General features: G+C 37.2%; 1 protein-coding gene across 3 annotated transcripts in view; it reads right to left on the bottom strand.

The window, feature by feature from the left end:
* Efhc2 (EF-hand domain containing 2) overlaps nucleotides 1-16,487 on the bottom strand; it is a 198,535-nt gene that overhangs the window by 66,213 nt on the left and 115,835 nt on the right. For all 3 annotated transcript variants that reach the window (XM_070039203.1, XM_070039204.1, XM_070039202.1), the window contains 2 exons: nucleotides 10,093-10,261; nucleotides 2,066-2,208 (listed from right to left, as the gene is read on the bottom strand). In XM_070039203.1, the coding sequence (XP_069895304.1) occupies nucleotides 2,066-2,208; nucleotides 10,093-10,261 (312 nt within the window). The remainder of the gene's footprint in view (nucleotides 1-2,065; nucleotides 2,209-10,092; nucleotides 10,262-16,487) is intronic.

Below are 16,487 nucleotides of genomic sequence, written 5' to 3'. Positions count from 1 at the left end.
AGTTCTGAGACAAATACAATCATTCCTTGTTCATCATTTTATATGTTTGGGTTTCCATTTAATACATCTTTGTAAAAAGAAATCTATTCTTACCTATGGTAAATAGTGCTGTGATAAACATAGTTGTGCTGGTAGCTTTAGCATGGCCTTGTTTGTGATCCTTTAGGTAAATGCCCAAAAGTGGGATTGCTGGGTCATAGGGGAGCTCTATGTGGAGTCTTTTGAGGAACCTCCATACTGCTTTCCAAAAGTGGTTGAACAAGTTTACACTCCCACCAACAATGCAGTAGGGTTCCCTTTTGGCCACATCTCCTCCAGCATATGTTGTTGTTAGATTTCTTGATTATAGCCATTCTAACTGGGGTGAGGTGGAATCTCAATATTGTCTTGATTTGCACTTCTTTTATGGCTAGAGAAGTTGAGCATTTCTTTATGTGTCTATTGGCCATTCTTATTTCCTCTTCAGAGAAGTTTCTCTTTAACTCCTTAGCCCATTTATTTATTGGGCAGTTGTTTCTTTGAGGGTTTGTTGTTGGGGGATTTAATTTTTTGATTCTAAGTATATTTGAGACATGAGACCCTTGTCCATTGTATGGCTAGTGAAGATCTTCTCCCAATCCATTGTCTTTCTATTGATCTTGCTAGCTATGTCCTTTGCCATGCAGAAGCTCTGAGGCTTCATGCTATCCCATTTGTCCAACCTTTCTTTGATTTGTTGTGTTACTGGGTCTTTATTAAGAAAATTTCAGCCTGTGCCAAGGAGCCCTAGAGGCTCTCCTATTCCTGCCTGTAATATTTTCAGGATGTCTGCTTTGACTTCAAGGTCTTTGATCAATTAGGAGTTGCTTCTGGTGCAGGGTGATATATAAGGATCTAGCTTTAGTTTTCTACAGGTGTTTAACCAATTTTGCCAGCACCATTTACTGAAGAGGCTGTCTTTCTTCTGTTCTATTTTTTTAGCTCCCTTATCAAAGATTAGGTGGCTTTTATTGCAGCATTGTTTACCATAGCTAAGATATGGAACCAACCCAGATGCCCCTCAGTAGATGAATGGATCAAGAAAATGTGATATATATATATATATATATATATATATATATGTATATATATCACATTTTCTTGAAATATATATATATATATATGCGTGCACACACACAATGAAATTCTATGCCTCCATCAAAAAGAATGACACTGCCCCATTTGTTAAGAAATGGAAAGACGGGGAAAAAATATATTAAGTGAAGTAAGCCAGTCCCAAAGAAACATAAGTCCCATGATTTCCCTTATTTGCAACAACTAGTATATTTCTAGGACAAGCAGAAAAGGTCAAAAGCTATGTACATATGATCATATAAGATGATGCTAAGTGTCCCCAAGATGGGGACACGAAGGTTCTATCTTTCTTGTTGCTGTTTTTAATGTATTTATAATGCACTATGTGATTTTTTTTGTTTCTTTTGTATGTTCTTCTCCCGTGGTATAAGCCCTGTTTTCACTGTATTTGATTCCAGTGCCCTGATCTTGTTTATACATTTTTCTAATCTGGGGAGGGGATGGTAAATAACAAAATGCTTAAATAAGGATACAGGTTGACCCATTGTAACAATGAGATGTATAAGACACTATGTTGAAAATGAACTTTACAACTTCGGGAGGGGAGAGAGGAGTAAGGAAGGTGGAGAGTGAAGGGAAGGTAGGGGAAAAACAAAGGAGGGTAACAGTGCTTGATAGGAAATGTACTCATTACCTTACTCATGTAACTGTAACCCCTCTGTACAGTATCTTTACAGTAAACACACATATGAGCAAACATATATATATGTATGTGTGTATAGATATATGTGTATATATATATATATATATATACTAGTGTATATATATATATATATATATATATATATTTTTAAATCCACAAGAAAAAAGAAATCTATTGTCTTGGAATGAAACACCAAAACTATTGTGTATCATCTAGGCTATACGATCAAAGAATATTCCTTAATTTATTTCAAAATAATGAAGCAGTTAAATGTTCTGAGGAAAATACTCTGGGAGAATTGAATCTTACCTGAGTTCCTCTCTATAGGTTCAAACACTGAAATTGTGTCATCACTGAGAAAGAAGGAAATAACAAACATCCTGTCCATATCTACACATTTGTGTGTGATCAATTTTGCAAAATACCGGAGTATGTTGCTTATTTGGCCATAGCTGTAGAAGAGAAACAAGGAATAAAGTATTATACAATTAATCTCCCACATGTCATGTTTATATTATTTTAAAAAATCAGGAACCTATTAAATGTATATCATAGGAACTTAACCTTTCTGAAGTGAACAAGTCCAAATATCATCTGGAGGTTTTAATTCTAGATACAGAAGGAGTATCTCAGAATAATAGGTATCTCTTATTCTTTTGTAGCCTAGAAATCACATCAGGAATGGACTCAATACACATATCATAAACATGCCACTCATATGAATCAATTATTTTCTACACACAAGGCTAGCCAACAATTTTAATCACTGTGTCAGATAGAAGAACATCTAGTTCTGTGGCCTGAATCAGTCCAGGGTGGCATGCTCTGCTCAGGCCTGGGGTAACCCCATGTTTGACACCTACTATCTCATGCCCCCTACCTTGAAGCCCATCTTCCACCTCCCTGAGTTCCTCTTCCATCTTCCCAGCAATTTCTTTTGGTAGAAAAAGTAACTTTTCTCTTCCAAATGCTGAACTAAGTATTATAGACTTTTAAATACATATTTTATTACCTGTATTGTAAATCACCATTAATGAGTGTGTTGTATCTTATTAAGAGTCACTAATATAATATTTTACAAGTTTTATATTCAATAAATGTTTGCAGAAACATTTGTAGAAATGTTTATCAAGACAAAGATTGGAAGTCATGCTTGGAATTCTGTGCCTGAATATAGGTTGAAGATGAGATCAAGCCATAGGAATAAAAATTCCCTCAGGGTGACATTGATCAAGATATATTGTGTTCATTAGTTGTTAAATGGTAACTCCTTTGTACAACTACTTAAAGATAATAATAAAAAGAAAAATTCAAAAAAAAATTCCCTAAGGCTAGAGTGGTGGTGAACACCCATAATCACAGCACTTAATTTGGAAGGTAGAGACAGAATCATTAGAAGTTCAAGGCCAGCTTGAGCTATATATCAAGACACTGTCTAAAAACCAAATAAAACAAAGTAACGAAGAAACCAGTTCCCAAAGGTGATTGTTTTTGTCACTGAAGAAAGTAATTCATGTTCTCTCAGCAGAAGCATGTCTACAGGTATCAACTGGTGAAAGGTAGCCCTTAAAACAAATAGCCCTCAGGGAACTCTTTCAGAATCAAAACCATTACACAATAAAAATCAACTGTGTTTTTTTTTTTTTTTTTTACCACATCTCTATCACAACTCTAAACAGAATGGTCCTCACTGGCAGATTTGCTTAAACTCATTCTTTGTGCTCATAGTGATGAAAACCGAAGTATTTGGTGGCTCATACCTGCAATCCTAGCTATTCAGGAGACCAAACTCTGAGGATGATGGTTCAAAGCCAAGCCTGGGCAGACAAATCTATGGAACTCCAATGAAGTAGCAAAAAGCCAGAAGTGGAGGTGTGGCTCAACTGGCACACACACAAAAAAGTACTTTATTTTTGTTTAGACAGGCAAACGGTACTTTTCTCTACCCTTTTCTTGGATTGTCCATGAAACTGGGCTGAGAATGCATGGTACCAAGATTCTCAGCTTGAAGTCTCCAGTGAGATGCAACCCAGGAATCTGTAAAACTAGCTCTAGGGTAGCCTGGGCAAAATAGAATGCCACAGCTCTGTTTTTTTTTTCTTGTTGCCTAGCCCCCAGGCTGCAGAGATAGGCTTCACACAGTACAGGGGCCAGATTTACTTTGTCAAACATCATCTCTGGTTCATAAATGAACTGATAACTAATGGATCCAGCAGTTTCTTCATGTGATAAAACACATAGCGGAAGTATTATTGGAACAACTGAATAAGTTCCAATCTCAGGATGAATTAATACTACTGGAAATTAAACTTCTTAGAACTTAAATTTCAACATGCCATGGTGTTTTTTTTAACCTCGTTCTAGTGTTCTGGAGATCTCATCAATAGGAAACACAACCTACTCAATAAAATCTTTAGACTAACAGTTCACAAAGCTTATTGTATATAAAAGTCACCAGGGAAACTTGTTAAATATGCAGAAACCAGAGTCTCACCCCCAGAGATATGATCTCAATAGTTAGCTTGTATTTCTGGAAAGCTGCATTATGAATAAGTACACCAGGAAATTCTGCTGAGGAGGTCCCCCAGAGCACACTGGAAGAAACACTCCAAGTGTCTTCAAGTATTTCCTTGATTAATAGGCTCACTCTCAAACTTCTCTGAACATACTTTTATCATAATCTCCACCTTCCAAGCTAAAACCTACCCATACCTCCTGCACCAACCATAATATCACACCCCATTTAATGCCACATAGACTTGTACTCTTGGCTGGATGTCTTAAAAAGATGTTGATTCCTACTGTCCCCAAATAAATTTCTAGATCAAGAAGCCATGTCTTACATTTGCTATATATAGCCCCAAACTCTCCCACTTTCTTTTCTCTCATGATGGTGATAGAACCCAGAACCTTCTGCATGCTATCGAGTTGCATCCCCATCCCTCCACTTTCTCTTAAACCCAACAGGATTTATCCTTCCTAAACTGCTCTTATAGGGACCACAATGCCAATTCCAATACTACATGTCTACATCTAACATAACAGATCAACAACAATTGCCCACTCTTTACATGATACTCTTGTTTCACTGGGCTCCCAGGATCATGCATTTTGCTCAATTTGTCCCTGCCCTGCCTCCTCTTATGTCCCCTTATAGTCTTTTATGCTTCTTCCTCCTAGCTTTCTTCAGTCTCTGTTATTTTTGGCAGTACTGGTGTTTGAACTCAGGCTCTTGCAATCTTGATAGGTAGTCATTGTATCACTTAAACCATGATTCCAGCCTTTTGAGGCCTTATTTTTCAGATAAGGTCTCACATTTTTGCCTAGGGTCAACTTCAGACCAAGTTCCTACTACCTATACCTTCCCCATAGCTGAGATTACAGAAGTACCACCACCATACCAGTTTATTTATTGAGTTGTCTCTCTAACTTTTTCCTTGTGTTTCCCCTGAATTGTGAGCTTCCTGATCTTTTCCTTCAAAGAGGCTGGGATTATATATAGGTACCACTATTCCCAGTCCCTGCCCAATCTGTTGATTTGAAATATCCCAAGGTTTATGCATGCGCTCTACTTTCAAGGCTTTCTTATAATTTGACTTTATGAATTGAAATACTATCTACATGTTGATTTCCAAGTTTGTGCCTGTAGCTCAGACTTCTATCTTGAACCGCTTGCTTATAAACACACCTGTTTCCACTTTGTATTTAATAGCTATCTCAAACTTAACTTGTTCAAAATCTAAGCTTCTGCTCTTGCTCCAAAACCTACTTTATCTACAGTCTTGTCCATCTCAGTGCTGGCATGTTCTCCCCTGCAGTAGCTTAGATTCAAAGCTTGAGAAACATCCTTAACTCCTAATTTCTTTCATATCTTATCTGTCAGAAAACCTTGAAAATATTTCATTAAGGGCCAGTGGTTCACAACTATCATCTTCTGGAGGCTGAGATAGGAGAATCAAAGCGTGGACATAGCTCAGGTAAAAAGCCAGAAAATTGGAAGCATGACTGAAGTGATAGAGCACAAAGTCCTGAGTTCAGGCTCTAGTGTGGGCACAAAAAAATCCCTACAACACTTTCAGAATCCACTGTTTAATTTAATCCCTTCCACTGAACTCACCTAGATTCCAGCCATTATAATTTTTTCTTTTGATATGCTATAGCAGCCACTTCACTAGCTCTAATTTCGCCATTATCCTCCCACAGTCTGCACTCAATATGGCACTGAAGGGATTTTTTTTAATATATCCCAACCCAATGAAGTTGCTTTTCTGCTCCAGTCTCCCAGTGATACCTCCTTAGGGAACTCAACAATCCTTATTATGATCTACAAGGCCCCCTGTGACCCATCCCATTATTTCTTTCCACTTCATCTCCATAAGGTATACTCTGCTCTCCATTCATCCACTTTATTGAAGCAAAAGGCCCTATCAGCCTTATGGATGATTCTTCTTTATCCTAAGCATGCTTCTTGCTTAGAATATCATGCTCAATTATTTCTTCTGCCTGGAACATACTTTCTCTCAAAAAGATCCTTCACAACATGCTATCAAAAAAACTACTAGATAGTGGTAAATATCTGTACCATACTCCCATCATCCTTTTCATAACACCTTAATACTATTGTACTATTTTAATGGTACTTCATACCATCTGTATACTACCTCATATGCTTTTATATTATCTTTAACTTTTTGCATAGCTCTCCCAGGTGGAAGGAAGTTCTATGAATATAACAGGGCTCTGTATCTATTTTTTCCACTAATGTAATACAAATATCAAAGTTGTATGAGAAGTGCCCAGGTAAGTGCTTGGCACACAACAGGTACTCAGGAAATATTTGTTGACTAAGCAAATCAATGGCTGACCCAGAGCTACACATCTACTAAATTCTTTATAACAAAAAAGCTATAGAGTGTTGTGATTAGAAGACATGTGAAAGCTTGTTTTTAATAATGAAAAATATTTTAAAGGGAGAAAAATGGCAGGTGCGGATAACAGATGGACAAAGATATGAGATAAGTGAGAGATTAGGATTAAACCGTGACTTTGTGGATGATATATTGGTCATGAATAGCACAAGTATTGGAAATAGTCATCCTAGTAGGAAGTCATCTGTTTCGTCAATCCAAAAATAAGAACTGAATCAGCAAATATTTAAAGTATTTACAAGCTTCACATCACCCATCCATTCCTTTTCTTACTAGACAATGTGCCAACATTGTTCTAACTCTTAGAAAAACAATAAGGCTGATGGCAATCCCTAACTTCAAATAGTTCTTGGGTTAGGGAACCTACAAATTATATAAATGAGTGATACCAAAGCCCTGTGATAAATACAAACTCTATGACAAGAAAGGAACTCCACAAGTCAGATTTCTCTGGGTTTAAAACCTAATTCAACTAAAAATCAACTGTGTAAAGTTTGACAAGCTGAAGAGCCTCTCAGCACCTCTGTTTCTTCAAATCAAAAATGGATGGGCCAGGTACTGGTAGTTCCTGCCTATAATCCTTAGATACTCAAGAGGCTGAGATCTGAGGGTCAAGATTCAAAGACAGCCTACTCAGAAAATTCTGTGGGACTCTTAACTCCAATTTCCAACAAAAAGCCCGAAGTAAAGGTATGGCTTAAGTGAAAAAGCCAAGCAAAAGGGTGAGGCTCCGAGTTTAACACACACACACACACACACACACACACACACACACACACACACACACACACACACACACACACACACACACATACACACACACACAATAAGAATGGATGATATTTTCCCAGGCTGTTTTAATGATTGAACAAGATCAAGTGTTAAGAAGTAATTAATACACAATAATCACACTTATTGGTAGCAATATTATTATTAGAGAGATATTCAGCATGACATTGTAGACACACAGAACAAAGTAACTCATTCAACTCCGTGCTCTAAAAAGATATTCAGCAAGAAAGATACTCTGTTTCTCCAGGACATACTTGATAATCTCCCCACCAGGCCATCACAGTTATGTTTGTCCAGACAGTAAAGAGTTCTTTATCAAAACCTCTCATATGCCTTAATTTGAAATGATTTCTTCTAGTGACTCAAAGTAGCAGCATTAACCTCAGAACAATAGGACTCAGTACATTTGTTTCATAGCATTATACAAAATCAATATATCATGTACAATTTCGTGTCCTGATTCAGTTTCTTTATTTTTATAAAGAAACTATCCTTTGTATGCTCTGTGAGATCATCTTCCTTAGGTTCTCACAGTTTTGAAACCTTAGGTCATTTAAACTCCTGCATGAGTCTCCAGCCGAATGTGCCAGTTACTATGGAAACAAGGTCACTGTGTGGGAGGAGCTTGACGTGTATTCCTGGCACAAAACAAGCGGTGGACAGAAAGAAATGAAATTAGACACATTTGTGCCTATAACTACCATCCTCCAGCTGGGATAGCATGACACACATATAGAACACTGTCTGCAGTCAAGGTTCTGTGGGCAAGTTTAAACAGTGTAGAGAAAGAGAGACTAAGTCAACTGCCCACAAAGAACTGTTTCCTCCTGGGTTCCAGAAGCAACACCCTGGATAATATTTCATCTTGTTTACTTATAAGAAAACTTCCCTCTCCTTTTACAATAGGGACATTCTTCCTTCCCAACTCCTCTGAGTGGCTGCCCCTAAAAACAGCAGTTAGTAAAAGTCATCCATCAAAAGTCCTATCATGGAAGCTCATTATTAACACTATCATTAAGAGAATAAGTTGGTGTTTCTCTTGCATATCAAAATTAGTGATTTTCAAACTCTGGTACCTCAGAATCTCCTGGAGGCCTTGTGAAAACACAAGAGCTCTAGTGGGACTTACCCCCCAGTTGGTCTGGGAAAGACCCCCAAATTAGTATTTGTAACAAGTATGAGAACCACAGTTTGAGTAGCACTGAATTTAAGACTTAAATAAAACTTTCAAGCCATTAGGAAAATAAAAGATTATTTCTTGAAAGACAAAGGACATCATAGCATAGTAAATGCACAGTATAATTGTCAACAAGAGAATTGAACTATTTTTTACAAATAGAGTACAACTATTGCTATCTCTTTTTTAAAGAGAGTACAGCTATTGCTATCTTTTCTTTAAATGTTCAATGACGAAAATGTGACATAGTCAACATGATTGAATTCACAATGCTGAATTTTCCTTCTTCTCTTAGTCTTACTACACATACTTTTCATCATTTTTCTCCCCAGGATCTCCTCACCCATTTTCTCCTTCACATGGGACTGCAAATTGTATATCACATCCTATTCAAGCATCTACAACACTGCTCTATCAATTGTTTCCCTGACTTCTTCCTATGAAGCCTGCTCTCTCTGCAGAAGCAAAAATTAGCACTCAGCAGTACCTACAGACTTTGCATCATGTGTATTGGAATACTTTGGAAAAATTCATCATTCAGTCACATGAACAATCTATTGTTATGGAACTTAACCAAAACTCTCAAGTCAAAACAACCAAAATAACATTGTGAAAAACACTTTTATAAAGCACTGAAATAGCTAAATCAGGAGTTGCTAAACTACAGTCTATAGCCAGATCTAGCCAGCCACCTGTGTTTATGTGGCTTTGGAGAGAAGAGTAGTTTGTATATTTTTAAATTGTTGAAAAAAAATTGAAAGAATAATAATATTCTGTGACATGCAAAAAGTAAATGAAATTCAAATACCAATGTCCATAAAAAGTTGTAATGGAACACAGTCAAACATGCATATTCTCTCATTACCTTCATGCTAACTCACACATCTGAGTGGTTATGACAGAGATCATACAGCCTAACAAGCCAAAATTATCTGACCCCCCCAAAAAATTTACAAAATAGATATGGAAAGACAACACAGAGGATAATATCATTACAGATGACACATTAAGTACTCAAGTAAGAAGCCAGTAATACCTTCATGCTAAGCAACTTCATTTTAAAAGCTACAAAGCTAGATGCAAGTGGCACACACCTGTAATCCTAGCTACTCAGGAGGCTATGAGGTAAGGATCAAGGTTTGCAGCCAGTTCAGGCAGACAAATCCAACAGACTCTTATCCACAATTAACCAGCAAAGAACCAGAACTAGAGACATGCCTCAAGTGGTAGGGTACCAGTTGTAAGCAGAAAAGATTAAGCAAGAGTTTGAGGCCCTGAGTTCAAGCCCTAGTATCAGTACAAAAAAAAAGCTACAATAATGTGTCCCTGAACTGGAAATCAGATGAGCTATGTGACATCTGTTTTAATATGAGGAGTGTTATAAACTCCAAACAACATATTGGGGGATTGCAGGATTACAATTATGGTTCCCTTATCACCTGTCTTCTTCCATGAACTTCTTGAAGTTCTTCTGGTGAGGTGTGGGCCTGAGGCCTATGCAAGAACGAAGAGAATCCTCTTCAGATCCAAAGCCATTGTAAGGTGGAAATTTCCTTTCTATTTTTGGAGGAGGAGCAAGAGGCTCACATGGAATGGAGGGAAAGTTCTCTAGAAAAAAACAAAGGCAAGCAAAACATCAATATTATTTTTGCCCTGTTATAGCTGTTTTGAAAGGCTTGTTGTGATTTCAAGATGAGCATGAAGATCTTTGTAGACTATTTTAAACTTTTTCAAATAACATGACAAAATCATATGAGAGTAAGTTTTGACCATGTTTACTGAAACCACAGAAATCATTTAATAATCACCATTGTTTCAAAAGAAAAAAAATTCAAATAAGTAAATATTTCTCTTTGGTTATCACATCTCCATTTCTGAATGTTATTTACTTCTATGGCTTTTTCCAATGATATGAAATTCAAACTTGAAAACTTATGCTCTATTTTATCCTCTATTTTAACCTGTAATAAATTTAGCTCTCTCTTGTCTTCATTTACCATTTGCTAGTAAAATGTTTTCCAAATAGGACTGTCCTCTGACCATTTCCCCTTTAACCTTACTCATTGGCCTGGTCCCCCTCCCACACCCTTTCCCATACTATCCCTTGCCTCCAATTCAACTCTAGGACAAAGACATGACACTTGACTATCTAGTTCAAAACAAACAGAAAAAATAAAATTTCTTTCTTCTCACCAGCCACTGTTCCAGGTCACTCTGCTACTGCTCAGAAAATAAAGGCTGCAATTGTACTTAACACAGAGCAAAATAAAACAGAACCAAAAAAAAGGACCTTAAAATACCCACTTGCCCATTCTCTCCAAGGGAGCACCAAATATTATTGATGGTGGTGAGAGACCTGGAAACATATTTGTAATAGTCTAGAAACTCATTTGCAAGACTGTGCAATCTCTGAGAAACAACCATACTTTCTAGGACAAGTAACATATTCACCAGATCTATTCAAATCACTATTTACCCCAACAAATGGGAACCAAGATATCCCAACAAATGGCAAAAGAAAAGATGCTAGGATCCTTCCTGAAACAAAACCAAACCAAATCATGTAACCCACTTTCCACATCTTCTCCAAGACTGATTACTATTTCAGTCGTCAACAATAGGAATTCCACTGTCAACGTTCTAAAGGAAGAGTACCAACTTTAGTATATAACACAATAAGAGAGAAATGTGCATCAACCTCTCATCTTTTTTTAATATCTTTCCTGTAAAGGTGATAAATAGGGGTTTCCTAAGATTTCTTAAAAAGACTTCATGTGAAATTACCCCAAGCACAATCCCTAAAAGAATATTGTTCCAACCTAACAGAAACTGTTCACAGCAGACGTGTTGACAAAGAGCAGATCATTCAATATTTTGCACTGGCTCAGTGAAAGGGAGTAGCCAGTCTTCCAGTAAAGAAAAGTCTTGTAAGCCTCCGCTATTGCTATTTTTGTGGTGATAAAAGAGATGTCTTGGTAATAAAGAGAAAATTTTAAAACTTGGAATTAGAATTGCTGTAAAGTCTATCATTGCTCACCATTGCATCAAACACACTACTGGCTAGGCCATTCGTTTCAGGGCAGCGCCACAGCAATAGCAGGGTAGCTCTATGTGATTATTAGAAAATTGGTAAGTAAGTTGATTCCTCCACTAGGAGACATACACATAGAACTGTACTTACTGATCTGAGCAATCTTACCAAAAGAGGACACATACTGCATCACAAAATAATTAAGAAAATATTCCACACTCCTCTCTATTACAGGTCCCATAACATAATGTTGTTTTCTCAACTACATAATTTCTGCTATAGATTTAAATAACAAAAGAACAAAATTAGGACTTTCCACTGCACCCACAGTGCCATCTAGTGTATAAAAGTGGAGAATTGTTCCACTCGGTCACCTCTGACTTTGGCATACAACATTCATCTTTTTGGAAACCTTAACTTAAGATCCAACTTTAAATCACATTTCACATACATACACAAGGCTGTGACCTCACACCTGAATAATAAGCTGATTTTTCATCACTCTAGCATCCTACATGTTTCAGGTATTCGAAAATAATCATTAGATAAGTACACATTATTTTTGTGAAAAGCATCTTCCCAAATGTCTTCTGTAACTGGCATCTGCTAGAGCCTAACATATCTTTCAGATGTTCTGATTCCTCGAATTCCAAATGATTTGTGAGCATGCATGGACTGAATGTTTATCTGTGATTGACTAGATGTGAGCAAATTGCACAAAGACTGTGTGTAAAGAGGAGTCTAATGTTTCCTTGCAGTAATTTTTCTATTCATCATTTCAGGGGTACCTATTGAGAAAAGTATTTAAGTACTTCAAAGTTCATCTCTTGTGTTCTATTAACCCCAGAGATGGATCCAGAATTTGGGAGGCCTGAAGCCAAATTATATAATGTGGATAAAGTGCTTCAAGACAAAGAATGTGGCGTTACTACTTCAGAATTAAGCCAGTGCTTGCAAAGAAAAAAACCTTGAAGGGTAAGGCTTCATTACTTCTAGGTAAATCTATCTCTCCTTATATTTAACACCTACATAAAATGATTTCAAGGAAACATTACTTGGGGGGGTCAAGTAATTAATTAGTGTATTGCACGCTGTGAGAGCTATAAAGTCCTTATAAACCTTCTAATCCTCAGCCATCTTTAATAGGGTGAAGGGGAGGGGTAAAAGAAATAAAATTTGCCCATCAAAGCCACAATGTAAGACCAATTCTTTCCCAGTTGCTACAACCTGGAGTGGCCAATTTCCTCAAATGATCATTAAACCCACATCTTGGATATCCTGCTGCTGCTCATCACACTTGGCCAGAAATGACTGAAAAAAATTAAATGTGCTTTAAGATTTTTGTGCAGCTTTAATCTAGCAAATGTTCAAAAGCCATGGGAATGAGTGATCTTGTTACTAGTTTGCTTGGCCCAGCCACTAAGAACCGATATGAAGTTAAAGAAATAGAAGTAGAGAAAATCGAGTTTACCTACATATTTCTGTCCTTTTATGAGAAAAATATCTGCTGGAGCCTTGAGCCTTTTTCAACCTTCATACCAGTCTGTTTCACCATTTCAACTAATGGAATGACTAGATACAGCCTAGCAGGCAAGCTGGAGCCAGCAAGATGGCTACACTGCCCAAGGTAGGGATTGCTCTGGATGTGATATGCAAAACATCGATGGAACAACCCTCTCCTCAGTATCTTTAAATTCATGAAACAATCTTATCTATTTGACAGATTGAGTCTCATACAGGGAATCAAATGTCTCTTGCAATTCTAACAATTCATCTGCTTCTACTAAATAGAAAGGTTTCTATTCACCTTTCTTGGTAATGTGGCCAACTTCTCTTTGCCATTTTTATCTCCTGCAAAATAAGATGGGGTGTCATCAGGTAGGTAAAGGTTCTAAAGTACCAATGGTGAGTGTTGCATAAAAGCTGTCCTGCTGGCTTCCTGCTACAGAAGTCCCTAGCAGTGTTGTTGCTATTTGTCAGCTCCTTCCTGTATGCTTCACAGTGTCCTGGCCACAATTACTGCCAAGGGAGGAAATGTAACAACAATTTACTGACAAAACCACAATTACTGATAGCATTTTGTTCTGGTCTGGACTTCAAAGATAATAAATGTAATATATAAAATTTGATCCATCTTAACAAATTTTTAGGAGCAGATCAATTATAAATAAAATTAAAACCTCCACCAAGATCACGATAATGTTATGTGAGGTCCTCATTTATTTTGTAACACTACTTCAATGGTTAACAGTATATGACTGAATTGTCGCATCCTCACAAACATTTTTCACCATGTCACAGCCACTAACAAAGAAAACTAAAGACCACTGATTCAAATCTTTTTAATGTCAGCAATAACTGTGTCTAATTAGCATGAGGTATATTAATTTAACCTTACAAGAAAAATCAGCAAAATCAATCTCTGTAGACTATCAGAAAATATTGATCCACTCACTGCTACTCCATCACAGATATATTTCTAGTCATTAGTTACGTTAAGGACACTCAAGAAACATTTAATAGCGTCTGTTAAATGGGATATTTTAACATATGTTATGTAGAGATGTAAAAAGTCAGCCTGACTGTGAAATGCATCGTAAATTTTCATTTGCATAATTTTCTCTCTTATTGCTGTTATATTAGCTTTAAAGGCACAAAGTACTCTTTTTTTCATAATATGGAAGCCTACAGTGTAAACAAAAGAAGTAGAAAGAAATTAAGGACAAGAACTCAACTGAAATAGACTAGCGGGCATTTGAAGCTGATACAATTACCTAGGACAGCTAGATCTGATGCACACTGGGGACTCACACTGCCTCAGAAAATTCTCTATAGAAACTGCCAGGACATGATCAATGGACCAAGTCCCTTCAATACATTTATTTTCCCAAAAGCAAATTTTATGTTCTTAAAGTCAAGCTAATAAACACTTGCCAAAGGCTGGACTCAATGTGTAAGAAATTATATGAAGCTTGAGAATCTTAACTACATCCTTTAATATGAATCCACATCCAATTATAATCATCTTTCACCACAGCACTTATTTGAAAGTAATCTTCAGGTGCAAGTTACCCATCACCAAATTTGAAATCTGAATGGAAGATTTATTGATTCTAAACTGACGTCTACATTTATCAAAAGGCAAATCCTTCTTCTCAATGATCTAAAAGCCATTAGCAGCTTCTTTAGAACAGCTGCCACCTGCACATTCCTGGCTGCCTCTTATCTACAGTCCCCAAAGCAAATATGTTCAACTGTATCCACTAAAAAGGAACCAATTTTAGAAATAAGAGGGCACCAATTTGGTCTGATAGGGCCCATACATTTTCACTAATCTGGCACAGAGATGCAGTGGAACAAATTCTCTTAATGAACCAAACAATGAAACTGAAAGTCTTTTTCATTCTAAACCTTTTGTATGCTTTGTGTGCCTTCTGTCACAATACAAAGAAACCAAGAGGCTAGGAATGCTACACAATGGGGACAACCAGGACACATAGGTGGGCCTCCACTCATTCTAGAGACAAAGCATTTTGTCTTTAAGAAGCTGTAGTTGCTCTGGCTTCCATCTTACCCCTCACTGAGTGTGTTCATTGAATAGTCAGTCCTATGTGCAGATGGGAATACAATGCAATCCTCCAGATCAATAGTTTATGCAGGCTCCTCAAATGCAACAAGCCATAGATTGAAAACACTCAAAGGAAGTGAAGTGGACAGGGGGAGGATACATTATAATGAGGACTGAATCTGTACTGAACATGTATAGATTTCTACTTGTTATTTTTCCCAACAATAGAGACTAACAACCATTTATATTGCATTAGGTATCAAAAGTAATCTAAAGATAATTTATCCAGGAACTGGCACATACTTGTAACCTCAGCTTCTCAGAAGGATAAAGTGAGAGGATTGTAAGAGTCCAAGGCCTGCTTAGGCAATTTAGACAGTGTAAGAGGATTTATGTATGTTCTGTGGAAATAGGCTCTTTCATATCAGAGAATTTAGCATTCCTCAGATTTGAGAAGTGGAGGGTGGAACCAGTCCTGTAGAATACCTTCCTCAGACTAAGCACTCCCACACTAACCCCAATCCAGCCTGGATGTTTAGCATCCAACCACTTCTAGCAGCAGCCAAGTTCCTGGTGTGTGGGTAAAAGGCCTAGGAACAGAGACAGAGTTGGCTGGTATTCTCAATAGAATGACTGTGGGAGTTTACCAAATGAAGGTTTGGAATTTTTAGGTTTCATATCACATCCACTGCCTCTTTCTAGACTCTCACAATACCATGTGACATGTGATGTGCTGTAGGTCCCAGCTCCTTACCGCCCAACCTCCCCACAGTGTCTAAAACTCTTCTATAACTCTGTATGAAGAATCTCTGTATGCTGAGACCCTTGTTAAGCCTCCTCAGGAAAGGTAGGGGAAAATGGCAGATGAGAATACCCTAGAGAACTCAAGAAAGTTTATCTGGTGTGGTGACCAATAATTAAATAAAGAGAAAAACATATTTAGATTTCCACTTCAAGTGCCCAAACAAAACACACAATATCATATTGAAGCAGAGAACTATTGGGGAAAATAGGGGGGGAAAAAAACCTGGCACCAGAGAGACAAGTTCAAATCTTGGTTGACTGTGCTTGTCATTTCTTCACTTCAAAAATGAGGATAATGAGCCTACCCACTGAGGACTGTGAGGATACATAAGATCACAAATGGCTCAAAGCTAGCAAATGGGTAATAAATGGTAACAGTTCCAAGGTTAACATCTGAAACTCAAAAGTAAAAGTTTGGAATATTTTCTATT

The sequence above is a fragment of the Dipodomys merriami genome, unplaced genomic scaffold, assembly GCF_024711535.1.
Source record: "Dipodomys merriami isolate MVZ:Mamm:240054 unplaced genomic scaffold, mDipMer1.0.p SCAF_3, whole genome shotgun sequence".
Classification (NCBI taxonomy): domain Eukaryota; kingdom Metazoa; phylum Chordata; class Mammalia; order Rodentia; family Heteromyidae; genus Dipodomys; species Dipodomys merriami.
This window is presented reverse-complemented; position numbering and strand designations above follow the sequence as displayed.